Raw genomic sequence first — 27,824 nt, 5'->3', positions numbered from 1 at the left:
ACCGACTATTCTCACAATTTAACACTGTTTTAAGTGTTCCTAACCACTCACTGAAACAGTAAACTACTTGAAGTATCACAATGCCCTCTTAAAGAATGACAAAAAACATTTCATAAATTGCTTTTTAAAAAAAAAAAAAAAAAACTTTCCTTCATAATTATTTCCCAAACTTCGTAGCCATCTCGACTGTTGAGTTTATGTGTATAACACAGTTGTATTAAAAAAAAAACGTTTTTGCAGCATAATCTAGTAACATAAGTAGTATTCAAAAATATATTTTTCTAATTTTTTTATTTATTTTCCCCTGAAAAATTTCAGTTTCTTCACTAAGTATTAATTTTAACACTATTAAATGGACATACTAAAATCCTGCACTTATCCTATTACCTTATTAAAAATGTAAACAAACAGAAAAATTTACTCTGTATTATTTTTTGTTTCCTTCTGTAATTTTTTTTTGTTTGAAATGAATGTCCTGGCTGCAAAAATGGTGATACTTAAGCATTGCAAAACATGAATCCAAGTACTTTCTTTAAAGAAGTCTGTGTGTTAAATATGTAATAACTTGGTGCAGACAAAAATAAAGCAGTCTACCAATTTGACAAGACAGTGAAAGATATGGGGATTCATGCTGTATCATTTCCGTGTTCACGCCAAACTGCAATGCTATCAATTGTAGTAGAAAACAATCAATTGACATTAAAACATTTTCTTTTCATAGTTTGTTGTGTTATTAATCTATTATGTACAGCAGGCTATTTCAAAATGGTATCTTGAAAAAAATTTTGTGGTGTGAATTTTTACCATTTTGTGGTTGTTGAAACAATTTTTACGAGTAGTTTTTTTTTGCACAAGAATTATCTACTATAGAACCTCATTATGAAGATGATTACTCAGGTTTAAGTTATATTGTCAGATCCCTGCAAGAGGTTGTAAGTTTAGTAAATGTTCAATATAAAGTACACATTCATTACTAAGCACCAAAACTTTGGTTTTTTTCAGGTCATTGTAATAAAAAGTTCAGTGATTAAATAAAATACATGTATATACAAAAAAAACTGAAAGAGGTAATTGTGTTATATTTGTGCGAGTGCTAACGCAGAAGCAGCCTGGCGTGCCGGGGACAGGACGACCGCAACACTCGGCCGGCCACGGCTTCCTGGCTGCCAAGGTGACGAGGCGTCCTCCTTGCCCCCTCGAGGCTGTCGCGGTAATTACAGCCCCCGAGCCTCGTTAGCTGCCGGAACTGTCGCGTCTTCCCTCGCTTGCCTCGATGATGCCTCGTTTTCTGCAACTTTCTAAAGCTGCACAGCCAACCTTTTATCACAAAATACATGCAGGACCGTGTTATCTTTGTTGCTTAGTTATTGCGATTGGGTTTGAGGGGCTTAATTCGCAGACGTGGCATGACCTACGCGCAGAGCAGACTTCCGGAAACTTGGGACTCGCTGGCATCTGCAATCTCTTGAAAGTTGGCATGAATGTGTCATGGATAAACCCACTGGCCGCTCGTGGCCATTCGGGATCCAACCCAAATTGCTGTGGGCGGTACTTGGTGGGTTAACCCTTCCCCCACCACCAGTACTTGCCACAGTGTGAGGTTTCACGTCAAGTCAGCTTTCCAGGGAGCGGAAGACTACATACTTTTTCCAAAGCCAAGCATTTGTTTGGATGATGCTTTGCTTTCTGGTTCGCTCGTCCCAGTTGTAAATCGTACAGTGTGTGTTTGTTTGTTGGACGGGGGCAGTGGCATCTGTGTCGGACGGCCGGCCCTGGAACACCCTGTCACGCCTCATAACCCACGAGGAAGGCGCTCCTGGTAAGTGGAGCAGGATCCTGTTACTGCGAGGAGGGACTGTGCTGCCCGCCCTGCGTGACCACTGCCACGCCCTGGTGCCCCCTCCGGCGCCACGCTCCGCTGGGCCCCGCTACTACCGGAGCTGCAGACATCGCACCGACCCTCGTCCGCACCCTTCGAACTCTAGTCGCTTTGCTGGCTTCGTGCTCGTCCGGCTGGGATGATGGTGGGTGGTCGCAGCTCCCAGCGCGTGCCTCTTCACGACCGGGTGATGATCGGTGTTGAGGTGCCGTCTCGGTGAGGACTAGGTCTGTTGTCTCCAAGGACTCGCGCCGAGTGGCCCGCACGTGGTCACGGTCGGGGCGCGACAAGATGTGACCACGCGGCCGGCCTGGCGTGACGGGCGGGGGTTGACATCCGTGCCGCGCTCGCGACGGTCCTGTCAGTGCCTGGCTCCCGCGCGCGCAGACATGACCGCCTGCCGTGGCCACGCGGCCCACCTCGTCTTGCTCTACAGTGTTGTGCTGATACGAGCTCAGAGTGCGTATTATGAGCCGAGGTACGTTGAGGTGAGTCTTCACAGTTTCTACAACTAAGAAAGTCTGGTATACTTACTTTCACTTCATTCATTTTCAGCATTTACTAATTGTGATTGCGTCAGTTACATACATAGTTAAGTTTTAATCATCTATTTTTATTTTACAGTTATGATTGAATGTATGAAATGGACTGATTAGAGAAAAGCCATTAAACGAATGCACTTACCTTGCAATGCTTTACACAGACACTTATTAGTTTTGTAAACCTGAGTTAAAATAATGAGCATTTATTTGGTAGACTTGCAAAAATTATAACAAAATTACTCATTTATTTTACTTTTTATTAACGGCTTTAAACTTAGGGGGATGATTACTTCTAAATATATGTATGAAATTTTGATTTTGGAAACAAGTCTTATTTCCTGTGTTGAACTGAAGCTAATAAGCTTATCTATTGAATTTTTTGGAGGAGGTTTTTTTTTCCTACTACTCCTTTCAACCGAGTTTTAAAGTGGAATAGGTAGCTTTTTCCTATATCTAGTCATTCTAACTGCCCTCTTCTCTCTACAATCACACTTGCTGTTCTTCTGAGTAGGACTTGTCCTCTCTTCATATACACCTTTTTTTATTTGGGGAACATTATTTAATGGTTTTCATTTGAAAAAAATAATGAAATTTGGTGCACAGTTTACTATAGATAGATGATAATAAGAGGATCAAATGCCTCCTTAATATACTTATAAAAAAAAATTTTTTTGTCTCATATTGAATGAAGGCCCATAAAAGTCTTTAAATTCCAGTGAGAATCCTAAAAAACACATTAATAAAAACCGATGGCATGCAAGTAATGGATAAATGGAAGCATTTTAATGTTCTTTTATTTCTGACATGGCAGAAATTAACACTTTGCAAATACACAGTACAAGTGGCAAATTTCAGGCCACACGATTAGATTCTATGTTTGAAAAACATTCTGAATTCCATTATATGTATTTTGCATCTCACCTTTCAACTGAAAACTAGTATTATACTGTCCTGCTTTGAACTTGCGAAGTAAATGTAATTAGTGATCAAATTAAATGATTGGGCTTTAAATTTCTGCTAAATACAATGCTTGGGTTAGATGTATGTTCCAGAGATATTTATGGAATAATTTAACTAATCAAGGAAATTATTTTATGTGCACTTACTATTTAAAATTGTTATTTTCTTGAGATTTTTTTTGTGATATTACAAATAGTTTTTCTACCTCTTGATAGTTGTGAAGGCAATGAAGTAAAGGGGTCCTACAGGAGTCCTTGATTTTTGATTGCAAGAGAGGGTGTGAACAATGTACATGCTAGTTGTCAGCTGCTACAATGGGCTAAATTTGATATCTGATGTAATTCAGAGAATTTTTACGTTATGTTGCAAAGAGCAAAAATTTCCATAAACTTTTGGCTTGAGTTTTTTCACAGTATACATCAACTGCAAATAAATTGATAGGCATTGTGAGCATAAGGCAATAAATGTAATGTTTGTTACACAGATCCATATTTAGGCTACATTTTTGTATATGGGTTTAGTTTAACATTTGGCACACTCCATTATAAAACAAACTTTTAGGTAATGCGACAAAAGGTTTAAAAAAAAGATAGGTTGGCAATACCTTTCAATGAAAGACATTTGCCACTAACTGATGACTACGTTTGACTGACCACACCATACAAGATAGCAACTGTTACATTTTTTTTTTTTTTTCACGCATCTGTTTTATTCTTCTGCCCATGTGCAACACCAGAGTGTCGTTGGTAACTACAGCAACAACTAAGCCACATATGTTCGATGCAGTGCGTTTTCCAAGCATTGGCAGCATTGGTGTCATCACGTATTTCTTATCATGTGCAGCCAAAGAGTTTACATTCACTATTAGGATAGTTTCTGGATGAAGATGGGATAAAGTGCAAATTAACTCAAATATAAAAAAAAAAGTAATGTTAATGTGCTTTTAAATTCTACAAGATGATGGATTAAAAAAATGCAAAATTTAATAATTAATGAAAATAAAAAAGGGAATTTCAAATTGCTTATTAGATGTAACTACAATCATAATGTGAGCTGGATATTAGAACATTTTGCTCTTCTCGTAGTCGCCGAAGCCTCACACATGTCGCGGCCTAGCGCAGTGACTGGCGGCAGAGTCGTCCCAGCAGCCCCTACGACAGGTCGTGGGCAGCCGGTCGTGCTGGAACTAATGCCTGTCTTGGCGCGCGGGGACGCGGAGCGTGAAACAACGGGAAACACCCATCCACGTGCCGGCCCAGCCCTCTCCGCCCGCGCTTCGCACTTCTCGCACACTCTCCCCTCTCCAGACGGCACAGCTCTCATCCTCAGTCGCGCTGCAGTGTTGCCAAGACTATCACACTTGTCGTTGACGTCTAAACATGTATCAAGTACCGTGAAACAGGGTGAGTAGGATTAAAAGTTTTTAACATATTTTGAAACATAATAATAGCAGAAAATTTTTTTACAGCGTTCCAATAGTTCTAACGGTAGTTCCAATACATATTTCTATGTATAATTATTTTCTGCTATACTATGTTTCGAAATATAATGTTACAAACTTTTGATCCTACGTATTCACCCATCTGTTTCCATTCAACCTGTTTTACGGTATTTAATTATTTATTTATTTATTTTTTTTTTTTTTAACATGCCTACCCACAGTTACATTAATTTTGAAGTAGGCCTAACTCAAAATGGGACAAATTAATGAAAAAAACATTACACAAACTAACAATAATAAAAAGGAATAGTACATGAGGCGGGCAATGCATTTAGTGAAGGCACTACACACGAGGCAGACGCTACAAACGTGCAGGCAACAGTTTCTGATCATTTTTCACCGCAGCTTTGTGACTTGATTAATTTGTAAACTCCAGATGGTGCCAAAGTCCTGCATTCCAAGCAGTTGAAACAGCTTCAGGTTTCAGCAAACCCCCCCCCCCCCCCCCCCCTCACCAACCCAACCTGAAGCACGAAGTGGACTGCAGTCCTACAACGAAGCACAGTGAAAGTGTGGCTGGAGTAGACACGAATACTCAGTTAAAATCTACTGTCCAGTGTCAATTTTTTGCCAGAATTCACGATAACTAGGGGCAGGCATTTTTCGCGAAAAGATCTGCACCCCTATTAGACTGCAACAAGGTATACCCCCCCCCCCCCCCCACCCGTGGTTTCTTCCTTGTGACTGGCTTCCATCTGCGAGAGAAGTCGTTGCCTCATTTGGCCGAGCCACTCGGGACGCGTTTGCTTCCGCGCTGGATCACCGTGATTGGTGTTGTTACAAATTGATATTTATCTGGGAGAAAAACTCACCCAATCTCGAAACACAAGACGATGCTACAGTGTTTTAACTTTCAGCCAGTGTCTCAAAATCTTTTCGCGAAATCTACACGGCCCTAACGATAACTTGAAAATGGGGTCTGATACTGCCGGGAACTGACCGCTACAGAAGTGGCGTGATTAGGAACTTGAAGTGCGGATGACAGTCCCGAGCAGTGTCCGACTCGTCGGGCTTAAGAGGCCAGTGTGACCCGTGCTCGCGCTGCGTAGGGAGCCAACACGAACGTGGCGGAGGCGGAGCAGTTCCTGGACGACTACGAGCGCGAAGCCACGGACAAGTGCTTCCGGGTGAAGCAGGCCCAGTGGCTGTTCAGCACCAACGTCACCGACTTCCACCGCAGACACATGGCGAGTACACTGGCTCGCAGCTCGCGGGCCGTACAATATGTTCACTCTCGTTCGTAAACTGCACTAATATTAAGTTGGTAGGGACCGGAAAAATTCGCGGATTCAATGACCTCTAGGATAGCCCCCATTATCCTCTGCATTTCTCAAGTAAACATGCATGTTCATTGGGTGCTAAATTGTGAGGCGTCTCCACTGGGTAGCTTGTGATTCGACGCTTCTTTGGTCGATAGTCTCCCATTGGTCCAGAGAGCTCTAGTTAAACTGCGAGCCAATAGCAGAACCAGCAGAATTGTACGCATGTTTTGAATTTCAGCCTATAACGAAATTAATACGTGACTTTTTCCGGTCTCTATTAATTGGTAGTCCCTTAATTTTGTTTATTTGTTTGTTTGTTTTTTTTTTTACACTAGTTTTCGTCTATCCCTTTTTTTTTAAATTAATTAAAGTAAGATTTCACACAGTAGTTACATACTGAGGTTTTGATCATTGCACATCTTTAAAGGAATCCTTGATTAACTAACAAGAGAGATTGTTATTTTTCCAGTGGATTCAAAATGTTAAAAAATTCTTTTTGGTCTCCTAATTAATTGACCTGACAAAGTTCATATCATCATTTAAATAAATATATATGTATTTTGTGAACACTTTTACTGTCTAGTACTACTTGCAGTCAGTGGCACATTGGGGAAATTAATTCTTAACTAAAGGTTAACTAACACTTTAATCTGTCGGACAATTTTTTTTCGTTTTGTCGTGTTATCGTCCCGTGTGAAGACGAGGCGGCGACTGTCGGCAGCGAGCGAGGTTGGCGGGACTGTCGGCAGCTGGAGCAGCAGGGCCTGCAGGACAAGCTGGAGCGGGCGTCCTGGCGCCGCGCCGCCTCCTTCGGCTGGACGCGCTTCTCCGACCCCGAGCTGCGCCGGAAGCTGCGAGCCCTGGTCTCCCGGGGCAGGCACGCGCTACCCGACCAGGAGCACGGCCAGGTGCGTGCATGCGAGGCGTCTGCGCTACCCAGGCACGATGATACTCTGTAACCCTGAACCTCTTTATTGTGTAACTAACATTCATGGACGTCGGGTTGGAAAATTATTGCAACGTAAGCAACGTGAAACGAAATGCTTGTATGTATTTGCAAAAATAGTGAGAAATCAAAAGAACATGTGGCCAAAAACAAACAAACATGTAACTTGAATAAAAACAACTTAGCAAATGAGACCAGTTTTTTTTTTATTATTATTATTTACCGAAAGGAAGAATTTGCTGAGACTGATGATTCCATAAAGTTTTATCAATTTTATGTTTTTTGAGTTTACCTTGTAGAGTTGTGTTTTAAATTATAAGTAGGTATAAATTATGTTCTATTTGTTCTTACATTTGAGGTTTCATCACGTTAATTTCGGGATCTCTTTCGTTTCTGTGGTCTCCCTGACCGTTTAAGGTGTCTCATAATTAAAATATCTTAATGTGTTAAACATGTGAAACTACTGAGACAGGGAAGTACATTACTTATGCATTGGAACAGAGTAGTTCGGTCTAGTAGTCGTGACTCCTGGCCTCTGAAGCCAATAGTCACGGATTTGATATCCCAACCAGATCTGGGGTTTGTTTCTTGTTGAGAACTTCCTTCCCTGCTCCAAGACAGAGTGTTGCATGGTCTCTTCAGCTCCGAACTGCGGATGGTAGTGTTAAGCCACCGCGATGTCATTCTGGCCCGAGAAGCTCAGGAGCACTGCAGACTTCATTGCACTACCTGCTGTCACGGCTTGCGGCGAGGGCTCAGCAGCATTGTTATTTTACTCTAGAACGTCAGTAATGCAATCTGAAAGGGACCAAAACTCTGCTGTCTTAATGCTTCCGGAAGTAAACCGGCCCGAGTGCGGCTACCAGATGCCCAAGGGCATCACTGGACGAAAGGAATTTTTAGCAACTTTCCCATTTTCACGGCCGTACACAAGCCACCAAATGCTTTCTTTGAATCCGTCGGCGGTGAGTGAAGTGCGCAGTGCTGACAACTGCTGCGGAGTGAGACGTGTGGTGTGGTGCACAGCTGCAGAGGATAGTTGCGGAGATGAAGGACATCTACTCCCGGGCGAGGATCTGCCCCTACCGCGGCCGGGAGACCAGCACGTACTGCAACATGCCCTTGGAGCCAGGTAAGCCGGCGCTAGGGGCGACGTTTCATACTCCAAGTCCATAACAAAGCCATCCATAATGTCTTAGTGAACAGTAAGTTTTAACTGTAAATAGGTCTAATAATTCTTTATTTACACTCCTGACAGACCATTTAAATACTATTATCATCGTAAATGTATCTTAACGGTTATTATAGCATTATCAGTCAATATATTAACCTTGCTTTCACGATTTAGCTAATTGATGGTACCAATTTCATGTCACAAAAAATTTACATTGACTAGGTTTTTATTTTTTTGTGCAAATGTTTACTGTCATAAACATACAACACGTTCTCCCAGCACATGACAGAGCTGTTAGTGTGGTGCTCATCTGCTTCGGTGTAACTGGCAACAAAATATTCTTGTCGTTTATTTAAAAAAAATAATCGTTAGTAGACTTTTAAGAATTATTTTTTATTCAAATTGAATTTTGAATCAAATATGAAATTATTTACGAATATCAAATATTTTTGGAATAATCGCACACCCATTACCATTCAGACCATATGTCCAGTACACATTTTCTAGCACTTCTGATGTCCCCAGCAGCATTGTAGGATGGTTATCCCCAAGTTCTTCTGTGCCTTCACTTGGTCGGAACTGTTGGAGAGGCGGTGTCTACCACCGCTTAGTCGTGACAGCACAGACACAAGAGTGTGTTGCTGGTGGTCTCTGTGTTTTGTCGACCGAGCACGTTAGCAGGGAGTGGGGCCTCCTGCTCTGGGGCTGGTTCTCTCCCGCCCCAGGCGGGTGCTGACGCCCAGGGCCGGCGCGCCCATATAGGCGAACTAGGCAACCGCCTAGGGCGCCAAGTAGCTGGGGGCGGCGCTGCACGACACATAATAGCTGATATAATATGTTTAACGATTATTGAAACTAGATGAAAATGAATTTTTGTAACAGTTTGGAATGTTTATATTGATATAAGTAATTATTTAAAGTCCACGGTGACCTGTTTATGATTTGTAATAAGTAAAAAAGTAAAAAAACCACAAGCCTGCTTACATTTGATTGTTGACAAAATCTTAGGCTTACGTGATGTATTTTAAGGCAAGGAAATTTTTTTTTTTTATGTAGTCCGGCCCGGGAGGGGGGGTGGGAGGAGCATTAAGGTTTTTCGCCTAGGGCGCCAATTTACCTTTTACCGGCCCTGCTGACGCCGCAGAGATGTTCAGTTGTCGGACCGTGTGAGACGTGCACCGTGTGAGACGTGCGTGCGTGCCTAGACGCCGTGCAGCTGCTGGCACGCTCGCGAGACTACGAGGAGCAGCTGCACCTGTGGAGGGCGTGGCGCGACGCCGTCGGCCCGGCCCTCAGGGGCCGCTACGCCCGCTACGTGCGCCTGGCCAACCGGGCGGCCAAGCTGGACGGTGAGTGCGTCGCTCCCGGCAGCTCGCCATGGTCCACCATCATCTTGCCTGCGGGCCTCCTCATCTCCACGACACGACGCAGAACCAAACCCCTGGAAATGGAGCAGCACTGTCGCGATGGGAAACAGAAGTACCCTCGAGAAAAACCAGAACCATTTTCCACCCACAGTTAACCATTCAAAAAAATCCCAGATGATGGACCCACTAAATTCTTTTTTCCTTATTGGCTCATTCTATTCACAGGCCATTTGTCACAAGGGCGTCAGCGTGGGAGGATGATCAGTCGTGAAACTCCGTAAAACTGTTGAAAGTACGTTTCTCTCGCCATATTGACATTTTTTGCCAATATTAATTTTTTTTCTTTCCAAAGAAGCAATATTTTGAAACTGAGATTATTGAGGGTTTTAAGCATTATCCAGCTGTGAAACAGATGAATTGTTATTTTGTGGCCACAGTGCAGTCTATTTAATATAATATTTAACTCATAAATGAACTCCTTATATTTGACAGCAAACGTGTGCTAAGTATCTGGTGAAATACTTGACGTGCAGTACGGTGGAACCCGGTGGTACGAGTGCGGTTGTTACGAGAGCCCCTTCATCACGAGGGTTTTTGCAGTGCACCGTCCGGTTGCCTGTAGAAACTGCAGTACAGTCGTACTGCATTTGTGACAGTTTTTACGGACCCACTTTCGTGCTGTACAAATAATTTACAAGGCTTTTTTTTAAACTGTTAAATGGCAGTTGCGAAAAAAATGGAGATTAGAACCTAGGTTCACAAAATATGTAATATTACTTCAATTATTCTGCTGTTTGTAAATAAGCATCATCAGTCAAGTAAGTGTTGCATTTGTTGAAAATTTTGCTATCTTTATGAATAAACAGAGTTCAAAAACGCCGAAATCTCCTGTTTGGAAAACGAAACCACCCACAAAAGAAACCATGAAGTGCAGTCTGTGGTGGTGGGACTGTGACGACACCGAGGGGGCGCGGGGCAGGGTTCCGGGACGCGGGCCAGCAGGAGAGGCAGCAGTACGAGGAAGACGACCTGGAGGCGGAGGCGGGCCGGCTGTGGCAGGCGGTGGCGCCCCTGTACGAGCAGCTCCACTCGTACGTGCGGCGCCGGCTGGCCGAGCGCTACGGCACGCAGAGGGTGCGGCCAGACGGCCCCATCCCGGCGCACCTGCTGGGTGAGCTCGCGCGTCCCTCCGAGTCCACTCCCGTCTGGCGTGCAGGGCTTGGGATTCCACACATGTGTGTGTGCATTACCCAAGCTATAATACTACAGTACACTCCCGATCATCCGCGAAATCAAGTGGCAGGGTCACCGCGGATAGTGTAAATCTCGGATAATCCGCAAAAGAGCCGAAAATGGGAAACAGAAACGTAAACATTAATTTCAACTTAAAAATCTAAAACACTATGTACAGTAAAAGTTATAATTATAACAGTAAAAAAAAATTTTAAATGATGCTAAAATTTTAAGTATTTTAAACTGAATAATTAACATACAATACATTTCAGTAATGTGAACATAAAAGTGTTCAACCATACGACCAGAAGCAAAGCGCGACAGAGACAAAAATAGCAACGCATGCCAGCCTATACTGCGTGAGTTCCGAGAAGGCATGTGGGCGTTTTACTGTATGCTGCACGCAGTACACTCGTCAGTAGAGTTCAAATTTGCTCACTTGTAATAAAATACAGGTTTACATATGTGCTGTATTTTTTCGTAGCATGCGCGGAAAATCCGCACCCCCGCGGATAAGAGGGAGTTTACTGTACTTTTTAACTATAAACTAATTTATGTTGTGTAACACTACAATACAAGACAAATCAAATATTTTTTGAAAGTATATTAAGGAGGTATTTGAACAAAATAATGGCGTGGCAGTCAGGAGCAACAAGTGGGAGGAGGGGCGGAGGGTGGGCGAAACATTCAGTGCCCAAGCACCAGCGGGTCCTGGTTACGTTTCAAAAATATTTCTTTAATGTGTACGTTTTAGCCTGATACGACAAAATTTCAAGTCTGCTGCTAATAAAATCCATTGGAAACTTTACAAGTTATGCGATACGGCTATGCAATACGTGCAGATCACCTTTACAGTTATGGTCATGGTAATGTTTAGTTTTTAAATTTTTTTTGACGTGATAACGTCTTATAAAATGATGAACGCCGGCTGCACGCACAAAAAAGCATGACTCATTGTCACTGGCTTTTTAAAAGCAGCAATTTAAAAAATTTGATTTATTTGTCCAATTTCGTCATTTCAGATTTACAATTTATTGACATTGATTTGATTTCAGTTTTATTTCTATTACTAATTGTTTTCGTGATTATATTTAAACAAATTATTTAAATTAAATTTGCAAAAACTGTAAATAATATTTCAGAATTAAAAAAGTATGCAGTTTTTCATCAATGTTTTCTTATGACGTTATCACGTAAAATTATCGTCCGTAAACCGACTTTACAGACAACCCCCCCTTTTTTAAATGTGGGGTTAGAGGAATTGTACGTGAGGTTCCTCTGGACGGCCCTGGTAGCGGGGGTAGCAGCGTCGGTGTGTGTGCGGTGCAGGCAACATGTGGGCCCAGAACTGGAAGAACATAGCGGACCTGGTGCTGCCGTTCCCCGGCAAGCCGCCCGTCGACGCGAGGCTGGAGTTGCTGCGGCAGCGCTTCACGCCCCTCAGGTAGGCCGTGCGGTATTACCTACTTCCTGCAGGACACTCGGTACGTGGTAACATCTTTCTGAAGTGACTTTACTGTCTGTCTCAACCTTACTTTTAGTATTGGCAGTGATTGTGATTTTTTAAATTTATAATTTACAAAATTTTCTCTAATGCCTAAGTTGTGAAGGCAAATTTATTGACTATAGCATAGTCTACTTTGAAATTAACAGCCAAGGCCAAAAAAATAATTAACCACTAAAATGATGGCAGTACCTACTGTCACTACTAAAAACATTTTTTTTTTTCATGTCTTATGAATCGCCTATACTTTTAAACCCTTTAAGAATGATTAATCAAGGATTCAAAAAATGTACTGCCGTGTTTTTAATAATAATATACATACCTATATGGGCATAAAAATATGCGATACTTTGTGTGCTGCATCTGAAGAATTCTGTTTATTCTTCAAATCTGTTACAGCTCAAAAGTTGCTTTACTCTAGCAAAAAAAAAAAAAAAAAAATTGATGCATTATCTGAAAGCTAAAATTACTTGGTTTGGATGTATCTTTTAAGAGTATGGAAGCAAATAGCAACTTGTTTTGACTGCAGTCTCTATGGCAAGTCACTTCAGTGTTTTGGCCTTACACTTTTTTTGGTTTTACTGGGTAGCAGTCTTTCAGTAAATGTTTCAGACAGTGCCATCTCTAGTCACAAACAACACACAAACTCCTTTGTAAACTGTTTTGAACTGAGGAACAAACATTTTGTCCAGGCTCATATTTATTCATGAGTGCATGTTGCATGTGCAAAGTTCTAGGATCCAACAAGTGATGCCAAAACTGGTTTGTTTTTTTTTTCCCTCCAGAATGTTCCAAGTGGCAGAAGAATTTTTCACTTCGTTGGGAATGAAGCCGATGCCAATCGAGTTTTGGCAGTATTCGATGCTGGAGAAGCCTTTGGACCGGGAAGTGAAATGCAAGGCCTCGGCGTGGGATTTCTGCAACCGTATTGACTACAGGTACCACTTGCTGATCTGCCGTGGAAAGAGCCCGCTCGAGGGTGCCGTGCGGTGGGAGGGGAGTGCAGCGAGGGGATGTGTGTGTGCGTGCAGGATCAAGCAGTGCACGCAGCTGACGCTGGAGGACCTGCTGTCCACGCACCACGAGATGGCCCACATCCAGTACTACCTGCAGTACGCCGGCCAGCCCCTGCTCTTCCGGGACGGAGCCAACCCTGGTGGGTGTCTGTGCCGCGCCCTGCCGCGCCGTGCCGGGCGCTGACTGGCACACCAAATGTGCAAATGGATACAGTGCAGAGATGGTTTTATTTTCAGGCAAATTTCATTTTTGAAACATGAGAATTTGGTTTTTATTTTTTACTTTTTATGAAATCTGATAAGATTGGCGTTAATACTGAACAAATATTATATACATGATCCGTGATACTGTGTCATTTTGACCGATAAATTATGTTCATTTGCAATATAATGATTTATAACAAGCATGTCTTTTGGAACAAATGTAATAAATATATTAAGTATTTCTGTTACTTATTGAATTTAATATTTAGAACATTAGGTATTTGTCATTAGAGTTAAGTTTTGATTGAAAATGCTTATTAGTTTCATGATTTTATTGGCCTTTCGGTCCTTTGTGGTGTATTAACTTGAATTTGTGTTTGACATGCTTTTCAAGTTTCTTTAGATTTTATCGCAATTCACCATATAATCTTGTCCTTAGTAATATGAGATGTAACATGCTAAAATAAACAGGGACACAGAACTGAAATTAAAACAGACAAGTAACAATTAACTCATATCGAACTAAAAACACCAGCAGCGCAGTTTTGCAACCTGGCGTTCATGCCAACAGCTGGAATCCACCTGAAAAAAAATCTGTATTCGAGCGGCTCGATTGGTGTTGACTTACAGACTGTGCCGAGCCATAGAAGGCTGCACTGAAGATCTTTTACTGCACCCAAACAGTGGAGTAAATTTTGTAAACTTTTTTATGTTAAGGTTTACATACTACACTTTGTTTTATTTAAACATGATAAGTGAGTTAGTTTATAAACAAATAATTAATGCTTTTGTATCCAATCCAAGGCTTGGAGGTAGTAGTTTTAGCGTGCCCACGTGACACGAACTGGCTGTGAACTTAAGAGAGACGATGGGACGAGAACGCATCACTGACGGAATGAGTGGGTGCGGGAAACGGGATAACCTCGAGAGAGCACACTGGCTTCCGCAAACGACCTCCAACATCCGGAGTCACCCGCCGGGGGTGTTATAACTTATAACCCAGAACACCTTATGGAAGGCAAGTGAAATGCCCACTCAACCACTGTGGCCCCGTGTCTGATCACTGGAACTTGCGAATACTGCCAAGTTTCACTCGTTTACTCTTGTGCCTGAGAATCTGATCCTTAGAACAGGTTGTAGGTCCCGCCGCCCTAGAGCGGGAGTTACACCCGAAGTAGTCCCAGCAGACTTTGCCCAAAATCATAATGAATGTTAAGAGAACCAGACCTCCGGTTTTTTTTTTTTTCTCTCCAAAATCGCTGGTATTTAATATTGAGATAAGAGTGGCATTGACTAAAAGCTACCATTGAAAATAAGTAGGCATGTGTGAATACTAGTATTTTAGTTTGAATGGAGTTTGAATACATATATTGAGGGTAGTAAAAAAAAATTGTAAGAATTAATTTTTTATTAATAGTTTAAAAGCCATATTTTAACAAATAACTTTACAATATATTGCCAAATGGTTATACGTATGTATATACCGGGTTTTCTCACATAATCGTCGCAGATTTTATTCTAAAATCAAGTTTGAAAAGTAGGGGTGCGACCATTGTGCAGAAAAAATTTTTTGTTAGGTAAAGTTATTCATAAAAACCCGTTCATGGAAAGTACGTTTATTTAAAAAAAGGCGGAGTATACAAGAGCACGCCAAACAATCTATATTAATAAATCCTTAAACAAAAACCTTTCTTCAACATTAAAAACTCTAATGCGAACGCAAGCCACTAGAATCTGACGTGAAAATAAATAAGTGGTAATGACCGAAATTAAATTTTAGATTACACCTACACCGTGGCGACGCAGACGATCAGATAAAGGAAATAATTTTTAAAAAGTCTTTATAAGAAAATTTACATGCCAAACAACGTCGTATTTTTCCGTTAATTTATTAAGTAAGTGGTAATGACCGGATAAATATTAGATTTCTAGTATTTCTACTTTAAAATACATCGTTTTATACGGAAACGATACCTACACAAAGCATTCGGCATTTACTAGCGGGACCAAAAACATGCGACGTTTACGCGAGAAGTTTTTTTATCCCAATTTTAACAGCCGAAAATATGGTTGCGGCGATTACGCGCGTGCGACGATTCTGCGATAAAACACAGTACAGCGAAACCCCTTATTTACGTTACCGTTATTTACGTTTTCCCGTTATTTGCACTATATTCTTCAGGTCCCGTTTGGTTCCCATATAGTCCAATACAATACTTTCCCGCGAATTACGTCTCAAAAATCGAATCAATCCCGCTATTTACGTCACGTAACAACCATAAACAACCAGAAAATACCGTGGAGTTAGTAGGCAATGAACATTTTAAATAGCAAAATATACATATTTTATAACATGAAAAGTTGCTTTTATTTCTAAACATGTAATAATTTAAGCCTAGGCGTGTAAAAGTACGAGTAATTATAGCAGGAGACAATCTAAAATGCACGAGGGAAAAACGTAAACTCATGAATGTACAAACATGGCTGCTTGTAAGTTCTGATACTGTATTTATGTCACAACTTAGCCGAAATACTGGTACGAGACATAAACTTCACAAGATAAAATGAGCGGTGTCTTGGTAACTGTTTTATACGTCTTTTATAATTTGGGAAGTATTGTACAGTTGACGCCATATTTTTTAAACTAACCATTTATTTCTGGGGATCGTAAATAATTAATTATTGGTATCAAGACATCATGATAAACGTAAACTTGAACATGTCACGGCAGCGAGAAAACTGGTGCGTATACCAATAAACTGGTATTAGAACTGGATAAAATTGGTACACGGGAGGTGGAGCTTATATTTTTTTCCGCTAAGCTCGCATCTATTGGTTGGCGGCTGATGGCGTCATGAGTCTGGGCGGAGCATAGAGTGCGCATGCGCCGCCGCGTCGTTACAGCAGCTGACCGAGTACAATGACCTTTCTCCGCGTTTGGCGCGCTATTGACGGTAAATATTCATCAATTTGCGGCCTTTTCTTAAAAATTTTTTTACTGTGAGCAATGTGTATGTAGCCCGTATTTGTTATAAACCCTGCCGGTTGCAACTGTATTTATAATTTGGAGAGGCAAATAATCTCCTTGAACAGCCAAAAAAGCAAGCAGAAGAAAATTTCAAATTTATTTTTTAGGAAGTAATCAGAAAAACATTTTGGCTTTCATTCTTTTTTTATTTTTGTCAAATGTGGTAAATTAATAATTGATTAAATACTAAAGTAAAATTTGTTGTTAGTGTGTTTGTACCTGCATTGTAGTATGTGCTATTAAACAAAAGGAAAAAAATTCTAAATAAGGTAAACTGTACTCCTTTTTATACGTTTCCCTTTATTTACACTTTCCCGCTTTTTACACTTTTTTACTTTGTCCCCATGAAAAGTGCAAATAAGGGGTTTTGCTGTATATACACACACACATACACACATTTATATATCATATTAATGGTTATAAATAAACAAAAATAACATTATATGCAAAATATTCAATATTTTAGAATTTTTAGGAATATTTTTCGGGTGGTTGCAAAGTTGGTAAACTGTACTGGTGAGGGTCCCGCGACGTCTCTCTCGTAACCCGGCCGGAGTCTCTCCGCTGGCTTGCTACGTGCGGTCGTGGCGTGGAACATCTCACCTGCTCCGGGGCAGCGTGGCGGTGCCACCACCGCCACAGCGCGCCGGTAGTGTCTCTGTCCTTTTCTCTTTGACTATTTCACCAAACCAACAACAACAGGAATGTTGATGGACGGCTGAGACAGCGCTGGTGGTGCGCAGGGTTCCACGAGGCGGTGGGCGACGCGGTGGGGCTGTCGGTGGCCACGCCCCGCCACCTGCAGGCCATCGGCGTGCTCGCCAACTTCACCGACGACTACGGTGAGCGTTCACTCCGGCAGTTGCCGACACTCGTCTCGTCACAGAATCACACTTTCACACAAAAAAAAATATTTTAACAGATAATCATGTATAAAATTTAATTAACGGAGCTACAAGTTCAATTGGTTGCTTAAAAAAAGTAACAATGATTTCATGATTAATATTTTTAACACATTTTAATAATCACTTATTATATTGCAAACTGGCATTGGGATCGTAGTGCTGTGTAAAATCTGAAATGTTGGTGATTGATGTTTGGTCTGTCTGTGGATATTACTTTGGGTTTTTCTACAAGGTGTGAAAATTGTACACACCTTGAATTTTATTGGGATCTAAAATGTGGATAACGTTGTAGAAAATTGTATTTTCAGCTGCTAATCATTTTGGTTCTATTCCAAAATCCTCAAAATGCTTTCTTTTGCCAACAGCATTTGTTTTATTTGTACAGTTTGACAATTATTTAATTTATTTTTTTTTTATTTCAGAAACAAACATAAATTTTCTGTTGATGATGGCTCTCGAAAAGGTAGCATACCTTCCGTACGCATACATCGTTGATAAGGTGAGTTACAAGACGTCACCCATTTAAATAAACTAATAAACATATTTTATTTCCACATAATGTATTTGTAGATTTGTATTTTGCTGTAAATTTGTTTTTAACTATACTGAAGCATTTTGTGAAGTACAAACAATTTCACAGTTATCATCCTGTCAATGCTTGAGGAGAATTTATGTTGATGTGGAAACTTTATTTTTTTAATAGGTTTGAAAAAATATTGCTAGTCTTTAAAAAAAAAAGGGGGGGGGGGGGTTGGTCTGTATAGTCGGTTTACGGATGATAATTTAACGTGATAACGTCATAAGAAAACATTGATGGAAAATTGCATACTTTTTAATTTTCAAATATTATTTACAGTTTTTGCAAATTTAATTTAAATAATTTGTTTCAATATAATCATGAACGATTAGTTAAAAAGCCTGCCTTAACCTGTTTGATATTATAGAAGATTTTCTCGCATGGTGGTTGGCCGGTTCTTGCACGCTCGGCTCAGGCGGAACGTGACAATTTTTCATGCGTGCAGCCAGCGTTCATCGATTTATAAGACGTTATCACGTCAAAAATTAAAACAAAATAATAGTTTTTAAAAAGAAATGAAAACAAAGTTTTACTCTTACAGAAAATTGTTCCCAGAAGTGTAAAGAGTATTTTAGTAAGATTGAGGTAAGTTTTCATAGAGTATTTCTGTGTTGAAAAATGTTTTAATGTTGTAATGTAAAAACGAATTACCTGCTAATTACAGTTGCAAGACTAAAAAATAAACTTTTTTTTTAAATAATTTGTGGTACAAATTTAATGCCAAATAAATTACTTTCATTATTTAACTAAAAGATTTGGTAATTGTCATTACAGATACAATTTGATTGAAAATGCTTGTTTATCTCTTTATTTTAATTGCAGTTCGGTGTTATATGGTTTTTAAAACCACCCGCCTCGCAGTGTTTAAATATTAAATAATGGAAGTAATTTATTTTGCATTCATCGATTTATGACGTCATCACGTCAAAATGAAAAATTAAAACAAAAATTATAGTGTTGAAAAAGAAATGAACTATAAGTTGTACACTCTTGAAGAGAAGTGTAAGGAAGTGTTTCAGCAAGACTGAGGAGGGTGGCGGGTGGTTGCAGTGGCGCTGGGCGGTGTTCTCGGACGAGCACCAGCTGGACCGCATGAACGCCGTGTGGTGGGACCTGCGGCTGAGGTTCCAGGGCCTGGCGCCGCCGGTGCCGCGCTCCGAGCGGGACTTCGACCCGGCCGCCAAGTACCACGTGCCCGCAGACGTGCCGTACTTCAGGTGGGCTTCTGGCTGGCGAGGTTGGGGGCGGTCCCCTCCGAGGTTTACTAAAGGACTTGCTTCATAACTTGTCACTGAACAGCACTAAAACTGCTCGAGTCAATCAGTGAATTTTATAGTCAGAACTATGCTGTACAAATGTTCATTCTTCATTCCCAAAAAAGTACCTAAACCCATTTTCGTTTTAAAACAATTATTTTTGTGAATGTAGCGAAATACTTTTTGAGTAGCTACACTTATAGAAGTACAATCTCTTTATCAGAAACTTAAGCTATGTAGCTGAAACCGTGAAGAATTACGACCCAATAAATATTTTGTAGTTTAATTTCTAAGAGACTAGATTTAATGGTTTTATTGTCAGGCCAATTTCGTTTTTAAAAACATTAGATTTCTGTGTTATTGTTTTTATTTTGTATGAAATCTGTTTATTAAATTTGACTGTAAATTACTGAACAATATATGACCCATTGTGTGAATTTTTCCAAAACAGTTTCATTTTGATTGACACATGACGCACTTTTACAATATGTATAATTATATGTAATACGCTTGTTTAACTATTTGGAACAAATAAAATAAATCTATTAAGTATTTTTGTGTTGAAGTGTGTTTTAATGTTGTAATGTAAAAATAAATTACCTACTAATTACAATTGCAAGACTAAAAAATAAACAATGAAATTTATTTTAAAAATAGTTTGTGGTACAAATTTTATGCAAAATAAATTACTTTCATGGAATTTAATATTTGAAAGATTATTTATTTGTCATTACTAGAGACCTGCAAAATTCGCTGTTTCGATGGCCTTCAGGATAGACTGCACATACCCCTGTACACTCGGGCAAATAATGCAAGTTCCTTGGCTGCCGACTTGTAAGTCGTCTCAGCTGGTTTGTCTGTGATTCCATCCTTCTTTGGTTGAGGGTTTATAACTGGTTGAGATTCGTCCAGACGAACAGTAAGCCAATAGCAAAATTATCTAAGAGGTATATGTGTTTTAATTCTAGCCTATCATTGAATGAATCGGCGAATTTTGCAGGTCTCTAGTCATTACAGATACATTTTGATTGAAAGTGCTTGTTTGTTTCTTTATTTTGATTGCATGTCGGTGTTATGTGGTGTGCGCGCATGCTTTTTGGTGTAATTTCGGTTTTATCGCAAATCACACCACATCACCTTGCCCCTAGTAACTGCGTTACCGCCCGTGAAGTAGGTGCGCCGGTGACGTGCCGAGTAGCAGGCAGTGGCCGGGACCGGCAGACGCAGGAATGAGGGCACCACAGGTAACAGTGCCGCCCGGTGGCTGTCGCAGGTACTTCGTGAGCCTCATCCTGCAGTTCCAGCTGCACGAGGCGCTGTGCCGCGAAGCGGGCCACTACGGGCCGCTGCACGCCTGCGACATATACCGCTCGCGCCAGGCCGGCCGCCTGCTCAGGTACGCACCCGCGCCGTCTCCCGAGCTCCGAGTCCGGTCGGCATGCTGTGGTGTAGCCAGGGCCGACACAGATGCCACGAATGGTTCCTCCACAAACATAAAAACCAAAACAAAAAAATACAAAAGTGATACGCTATACTCTGTGTACTCTTCATACTCATAATGAAAATTATATTATTTATAGACTTATAACAAACTACAATAATCTATATTTGAATTCCAACGGTGTTTAATTATAAATTCTGATCTATGCCTGTCATATCTATATTATTTTTCCTTCATCTGTTCTCTTAACATTTAATAATATGATTTTACCTGTATGTTTTATGTGTTATGGTTCTTTAACCTCTGTTAGTGTTTTGTCTGTTATGTTGTTATCACTGCTAGTGTGTGGTACTATTGCTCTCGTTTGCTGGCCATCTGTGGATGTTTTCCTCCTATGGTACCGACGGAGGTGGGAGTCCATACACTGGTAGTGGTAACTGTGTTCCTGTTATTACATGTAGTGCCCACCACTAAAGTCTACGACTGTGACAAATTCCAAATAAATAAAATAATAAAAATGTATCTTAATCATGTAGCAACATGTGTAACAAACTAATAAATTAACATTATTTTCATTTAAATTGTTAAAACTAGAGCTACAAGGGCAGGAAAGGTGACTAGGGAATTATAGTACACAGCTAAGCACTCAACAAGTAATATCCAAGATGAAAGCAGAACAGGAACCATTTGATGCCACATTTGTGATTGTGGGTTGAGGTTGACATTTTCTGTCTTCTTTTTATATGACAGCAAAAGTTTGTCTCCGAAATTTATAGTGATCACGGAAGGATATGTTACGAGATAGTTACTGCATTCTGGTTGATGTTATTGATGTGACAACGTCTAATAAATCAATGAAAGCCGGCTGCACGCACGAAAAAGTGTCCCGTTTACGCACATTGTTCCGTTACGCTGTGTCCCGTTACGCTCATTGTACGCTTGCGCCGCATCTATCTCTCTTCCACTCGACTGTTTATGAAGTGAAGTGAAAAGTTAATGTGGTTTTCATTGCTTATTACTAGAGGTGTATGAAATTCGCAATTGCGATAAATGCTAAATAGATGCGAAATTTTTCAATTACTGTCATTATTTGCGATACTTTAACATTTATTAAATACAGCGAAACCCCTTATTTACGTTACCGTTATTTACGTTACCGTTATTTACGTTTTCCCGTTATTTGCACTATATACTTCAGGTCCCGTTTAGTTCCCATTTAGTCCAATACAATACTTTCACGCGAATTACGTCTCAAAAATTGAATCCATCCCGCTATGTACCTAACGTAACAACCATAGTAGGCTTAAAAACATTGTGAAAAACGTAACGTTTATAGTCGGCAACGAAAATTTTAAAGCAAAAAATATATATTTTATAACATGAAAAGTTGCTTTTATTTCTAAACATAAAATAACTTAAGCCTAGGCGTGTTAAAGTCCGAGTAATTATAGGTGGAGACAATCTAAAATGTACTAGGGAAAAACGTAAACTCACGAATGTATAAACGTAACGGGAATATTACGACTTTACGAGGCAGCTTATAAGTTCTTATACTATATTTATGTCACAACTTAGCCGAAATACTGGTACGAGACATAAACTTCACAATATAAAATGAGCGCAGTCTTGTAACTGTTTTATAGGTACTTTATAATTTCGCAAGTATTGTACAGTTGACGCATATTTTTTAAACTAACCATTTATTTCTGGGGATTGTAAATAATTCATTATTGGTATCAAGACATCAAGATGAACGTAAACTTGAACATGTCACGGCAACGAGAAAACTGGTGCGTATACCAATAAACTGGTATTAGAACTGAACAAAACTGGTACACAGGAGGTGGAGCTTATATTTTTTTCCGCTAAGCTCGTATCTATTGGCTGGCTGCTGATGAAACGTCACGAGTCTGGGCGGAGCGTTGAGTGAGATATACTGCGCATACGCAGCTCAGAGAACAGAGAGAGCCAGACGGCGGCTACGCCGCGCCGTAACAACAGCTGATCGAGAACAATGACCTTTCTCCGCGCACGGCGCGCTATTGACTAAATTTCCAATTTGCGGCCCTTTTTTTTTTTTTTTAATTTTTTTTACTGTGGTGCAATGCGTATGTGTAATGTAGCCCGTATTTGTTATGAACGTTGCAGGATGCAACCGTATTTTAATTAACTTTAACATATTTCTTACTTTTCCCTTTATTTACACTTTTTTTACTTTGTCCCCATGAAAAGTGCAAATAAGGGGTTTTGCTGTAATTTCAAAACATGCAACTGAAATCCCCAAAAACCGCGAACTCCATTTTAAAATTCACTCTGTCATTACTTAATACCTATGTGCGTTGTAGATATGCTTTAATTATTTACAACAAAATCAACAAAAATAAATGTGAGTAAACAATTTTTTTAAATGCTACAAAGTGCTAAAAATCACAAAATGGAAAATGCTATAAAATGCTAAAATTCACATAATAGATGCTATAAATTAAATTTTTAAATGCTCTTTTCATACACCTTTACTTATTACAATAATTTCGGCATTAAAGGTTAATTATTCTTGCATATAAAAAATCTGATTACTAGTATAATTTCAAGTATTTATTATTTTATTATTAAAATAAAAATGATTCGATTTTTTTCATAAAAGTATGCAATCGTTTCATCAGTGTTTTGTCATGACGTCATCACGTTAAACTGTTGTCCGTGAACCGAGTGTGAAGGAGTGTGGAACGCGGCGTGTGTGCCGCAGCGAGGTGCTGCAGATGGGCTCGTCCAGGCCCTGGACGGAGGCGGTCCACGTGCTGACCCAGGGCCGCACCCACCGGCTGGACGCGGGCGCCCTGCTGCACTACTTCCAGCCCCTCGCCACCTGGCTGCAGGAGCAGAACAGGCGCGAGGCTTCCGTGGGCTGGTCCGTCTCCGACGCCGACATAGGTACCCCTCGCCGCGCCGGGCTCACCATCCACCTGCACGTGCCGTGTGGCGCCTCTCCCGGGGCTCGCCCCGCCCCGCCGCTGATCCTCGCCCTCCTGGCCCTCTGGCCCCTCTACCCCCTCCGGACCCTCAAGGAGGTGAAGGTGGTCTGTGAAAACTGAGTGGAGTAGGGGGCCGGAGGTGGTGCATAAGCTGGGATGGGTAGCCTCAGCCTCTTTGCATAGCCAAAAGCTCTAACGCTCTTCCTGGTTGCGTATGCGGCGTATCCGCATCCATGCCCATGGGGGCCCCAGGGCGGTAGGGCCTAACGGCTAAGAGCGCTGGGTCAAAAAAGAAAAGGGGGGAAACCCCTGTGACAGCTTATAATATACTAATGTGAAAACCTACTACCTAAAACACCATCAAACACTTTCAGATTATTCTTCCACAATACAGAATTCATGGTTAAACACTAACTAAACTATACCCAGTTTCTCGCAATGAACAAAACAAACTCACTCGTTACCAAACAATTGGAATCAATCAGCACACGCACGGAACGAGTCCGCAATGTGCGAGGTGCTAGCGGATAAAATTTCCTTCTCGAAAAGGTCACCCCAAAAAAAAAAAAGACAAATAAGCGCGAAGACTACTTCTAGAGAGAATTCGTTGAATCTGCAAGCATGCGCTGTTCTCTCGACACGCATGAAATTTGAAATGCTCGCCGAAAACTAATCTTTAAATCGTAATTTGTCGGGTGTCACGCGTGAACGTGTATAACTGTGTATAGAAGATTCGTAATTGTTATGACTGCATCGTGATTGTTGGCATGTCTGTAGACCTTACCCTTCGTACCTCTCCCCTCTCTGCACGCCACCAACAAGCTGCTGCCTGCACGCGCCATGAGGCCTCCACGCCACACCCTGCTGCCAGGGTGTCCACAAGGAATAAATATTTTGTACCAACTTAAGCGAGAAAAAAGTACTGGATTTGAAGAAAAAAAAGTACTAAATTATAATTTTTTATGGTTTTAACAATTTAGAAAGTTATAATGAAATTGCAATGCTCTAACTTAAATATCACACCACACACACATACATTCCATAGTTTTTAAAAATAATTACGCCTAATAATAAAACATATTGGAGTTACTGTAATATTATTATATAAAAAGAAAAAAAGTACTATATCTGAGCGTAAATGTACTAGACCACTAAAAAAACTTATAAAAGTACTATATCTAGTACGAAAGTACTAACTGTGGAAACCCTGCCTGCTGCCGTGCCGCGGCTAGCACTCTGCCTCGACACATTTCCAAACCGCGCACCTCAATCCTACACTGAACACTTCCCTTAACATCTAACAACCACCACATTGATTTAGAAAATACAAATTTCCTAGTGGTTTTTTTTCTTTCTTTTGTTTCACCAAGGGTGGACAACACTTAATGAGGACCGATTTAAAAAATTTATAAATCTACCACACTTATGTGGTGGGCCCAGTCTCAATTTTCTCGAATCCGAATCTAGAATTTGAATCCCAGAGGGCACCTCGAATATACCCCTCAAATCCAGATCTAGGTTTTAAGGGTCAAAAATAAAGTAATGCACAATAAATTAAACATATATTAAACTATGGTGCGGAAGTTTTTAAACATTTTACCCTTTAAATGTTTTGTTTCACAAAATAATTTCCAGAATCAACACATACTGTAATTTTATTCATGTAATTACATGTTAAAAGTACAATATATTTGGGAATGGTAACAGGATAGACGCACAGCCCTCTGAGAGCACTCTTCAATTCACAAGCCATGCAACTATTGGTACAAACTTCTTTCCGTTACAGAAAAAAATCAATATTTCACTGTTATTTACCTGTATGAATTGTGTTCGAAATCTTTAATCCATTTAAATTACTAGGCTTGTGTGAAGCTTCGACTAAGTGAATCAATCAAAGTTCTTTTTAATTTTGGATTTGACTTCGCCAGGAAATTTTCTATTCGTTTTATTTGAAGCTTCATTTGTGATGCAAAGCTTCGTGTCTGGTGTAAGCTTCATGTCTGGTGTTAAGATTTAGCATTTGTTGCAGAGCTTTCAAACATTGGAAGCCTAAGATTTGCTCATAAAAATATTTAGTTTTTTTTTTTTTCTTGTTATAATTTTTTTCTTGAATATAGTTGGTTACTTAAAAAAATTAAAAGGTGGCACTCCGTTTGCTCCTATGAATGCTCAATACCAATGTTATGCATGATTACTTTACAATTTTTATTGAATGATGTTATACATAGGGCCCAATTGGTTAATCACTTAATTAGTTCAAACATTACAGTTGTTAAAACAACTTTTATTTTTACTTCAACCTGTATTTTATAAGGTAAGTGTAATACAGCTTTACTGAGAATAATACTCGCAATTTGATTTGAATTCGCGAATATTTAAAAAAATTTGATTTGATGTTTGCTTCACTTCAAACCAGTATTCGTACAGGCCTATAAATTATATAATAAAGAAGAAAAAAAATTACCCATAGAAAACCAAATCATCTATCTAGTTTTTACTTGCACATTAGTTTATTGCAAAACCTAAACTGTGAAATTACTTGGGAAATCTTATGCAAGTTTTGCACTTCATGATCCATGTATGCACGTACTAATCTAAAGCAGTGATTGCTCAGATAGACTCCCTCATTTTCTGCTCAGTCTCATATCATATGAAGATGCCTGCATGCCTAATTGCTTAGGTTTAGCACTAGAGTAGTGTGCATGTTGTAGCTAGTGTTACCAACCTAACATTTCTCTTTCAGCCATGTTCACCAGCTCTGCAGCAAAGCCGGTGCTGGCATGCGGCAGTGCACTGTTCGTGTTGGTTCTCCTGACTTTCTCCTGACACCAACACCAACGAGCCAGAATTTTGAACGATTTCATCATCAGCTGTGGAATACCATGAAACTATTTTTTAACACACTTGAAAAAAAAAATTTAAATCTCAATTATTAAAAAAATTAGAAACTGGAGGGATATTAATTGTCGGCCTATGGCACTTTAAAAGGATAGAGATTGATGACGTAGCTGGGTTCAGCATCCATCTTGAGATCATGTTACGAGGTCCCGTAACTTCAGCAACCGAGTGTTTGAGGTTGCCTGCGGTGTGAGCATTAACGTGGCAGGTCCATCGTTGCTTCAGCACTAACATAACCCTGCACTGCATGTGTGATCGAGCAACAGCTAGAACAAGTGTGGCCAGACTTCATGTTCCTGTGGCTTGCTTCGCGAGATTGTTCCCAGCACATTTCCACTTACTCTTCAGATAATACAGGTATTAATAAGAAATAATACTAAAATCAGTTTAAAAAGACTTCGTCAGAGAAAACTAGATAATATATAATTACAATTGTACCTGGCAGTTCCAAAGTGTCTGTACTAGTAGTTTGAAAGTGTACATATATGTAATTGATGACACCGTGATTGAAAGTTATGTAAAAATTTGTAAAGTGAAATGTAAAGAAATAAAAACCAAATGTCTAATTCAAGTTCTTTATCATTGGCTTTTGTACATAAATTTTCCTTAGGAAAAAATCGAGATAAATTCATGTTACGTAAAGGAGAACAGTTCTTTACTCCTGTGTAGTTTCACAGTTGATAAAAGCTGTGCACACAAAAAAAAAACCAGCATTTTCAATGAAAACCAAACATTTCTTTGTTTCCTACAAGCATACAAATGTATTTACATTTAAGTTAAATACATACATAAAAGGTATAATATTTGATGAATACTTGTTCCAACAGATTAGAATAATATACTTCTTTCAAAATCAAAACACGTTGATTCAAGAAAAAATTTCTTTGAATAACAAAAATTATTTAATTTGTTTTCCTTGAATTTCTTGTAACAGCTACAAAACAGAAAATGTATGATGGTAAAAAAAAGTGAGCGAGACTTGTCGGACCTGACAGTGAAGTGTAGACATCTGGCCTCGGTAACGAGCAGACTCATGTGTTCTCGTGTTGTTCAACATGAAACTCGGACACAAAATTTTACGTATAATTCTTTAAAATAATGCTGAGCATGATAAATATACTGATAAATAAAATATTATTTTCTCAAATACCAAACATGC

General features: G+C 39.9%; 1 protein-coding gene across 4 annotated transcripts; it reads left to right on the top strand.

Annotated features, from left to right (window-relative positions):
- The first annotated feature begins 1,628 nt into the window (after window positions 1-1,628).
- LOC134535180 (angiotensin-converting enzyme-like) lies at window positions 1,629-27,300 on the top strand. 4 transcript variants are annotated; one of them, XM_063374199.1, is made up of 15 exons: window positions 1,629-2,367; window positions 5,932-6,069; window positions 6,894-7,052; window positions 8,117-8,222; window positions 9,470-9,613; window positions 10,611-10,802; window positions 12,194-12,308; window positions 13,154-13,306; window positions 13,400-13,524; window positions 17,360-17,458; window positions 17,944-18,020; window positions 19,149-19,315; window positions 20,628-20,750; window positions 23,542-23,726; window positions 26,511-27,300. In XM_063374199.1, exons 1-15 carry the CDS (start codon window positions 2,269-2,271, stop codon window positions 26,591-26,593), a joined length of 1,965 nt encoding a protein of 654 aa, XP_063230269.1. In that variant the 5' UTR covers window positions 1,629-2,268; the 3' UTR covers window positions 26,594-27,300. The 4 variants fall into 4 exon arrangements, with proteins under 4 accessions (XP_063230269.1, XP_063230268.1, XP_063230267.1 ...); XM_063374198.1 differs by lacking the exon at window positions 26,511-27,300 and having other exon boundaries at window positions 23,569-26,099; XM_063374197.1 differs by lacking the exon at window positions 26,511-27,300 and having other exon boundaries at window positions 23,542-26,099.
- Window positions 27,301-27,824: the final 524 nt, after the last annotated feature.

This window comes from Bacillus rossius, chromosome 8 (genome assembly GCF_032445375.1).
Source record: "Bacillus rossius redtenbacheri isolate Brsri chromosome 8, Brsri_v3, whole genome shotgun sequence".
NCBI lineage: Eukaryota > Metazoa > Arthropoda > Insecta > Phasmatodea > Bacillidae > Bacillus > Bacillus rossius.
The sequence above is the reverse complement of the archived record's forward strand: the minus strand, read 5'-3'. Positions and strand labels throughout refer to the sequence as shown.

Bases quoted from the DNA above. Each gene is read 5' to 3' on its own strand.
- LOC134535180 (XM_063374197.1), top strand. From the start codon at position 2,269: ATGACCGCCTGCCGTGGCCACGCGGCCCACCTCGTCTTGCTCTACAGT. The intron at 2,368-5,931 runs GTGAGTCTTCAC...CGCGCTGCGTAG, and splicing joins ATGAGCCGAGGTACGTTGAG to GGAGCCAACACGAACGTGGC. The intron at 20,751-23,541 runs GTACGCACCCGC...TGTGTGCCGCAG, and splicing joins CAGGCCGGCCGCCTGCTCAG to CGAGGTGCTGCAGATGGGCT.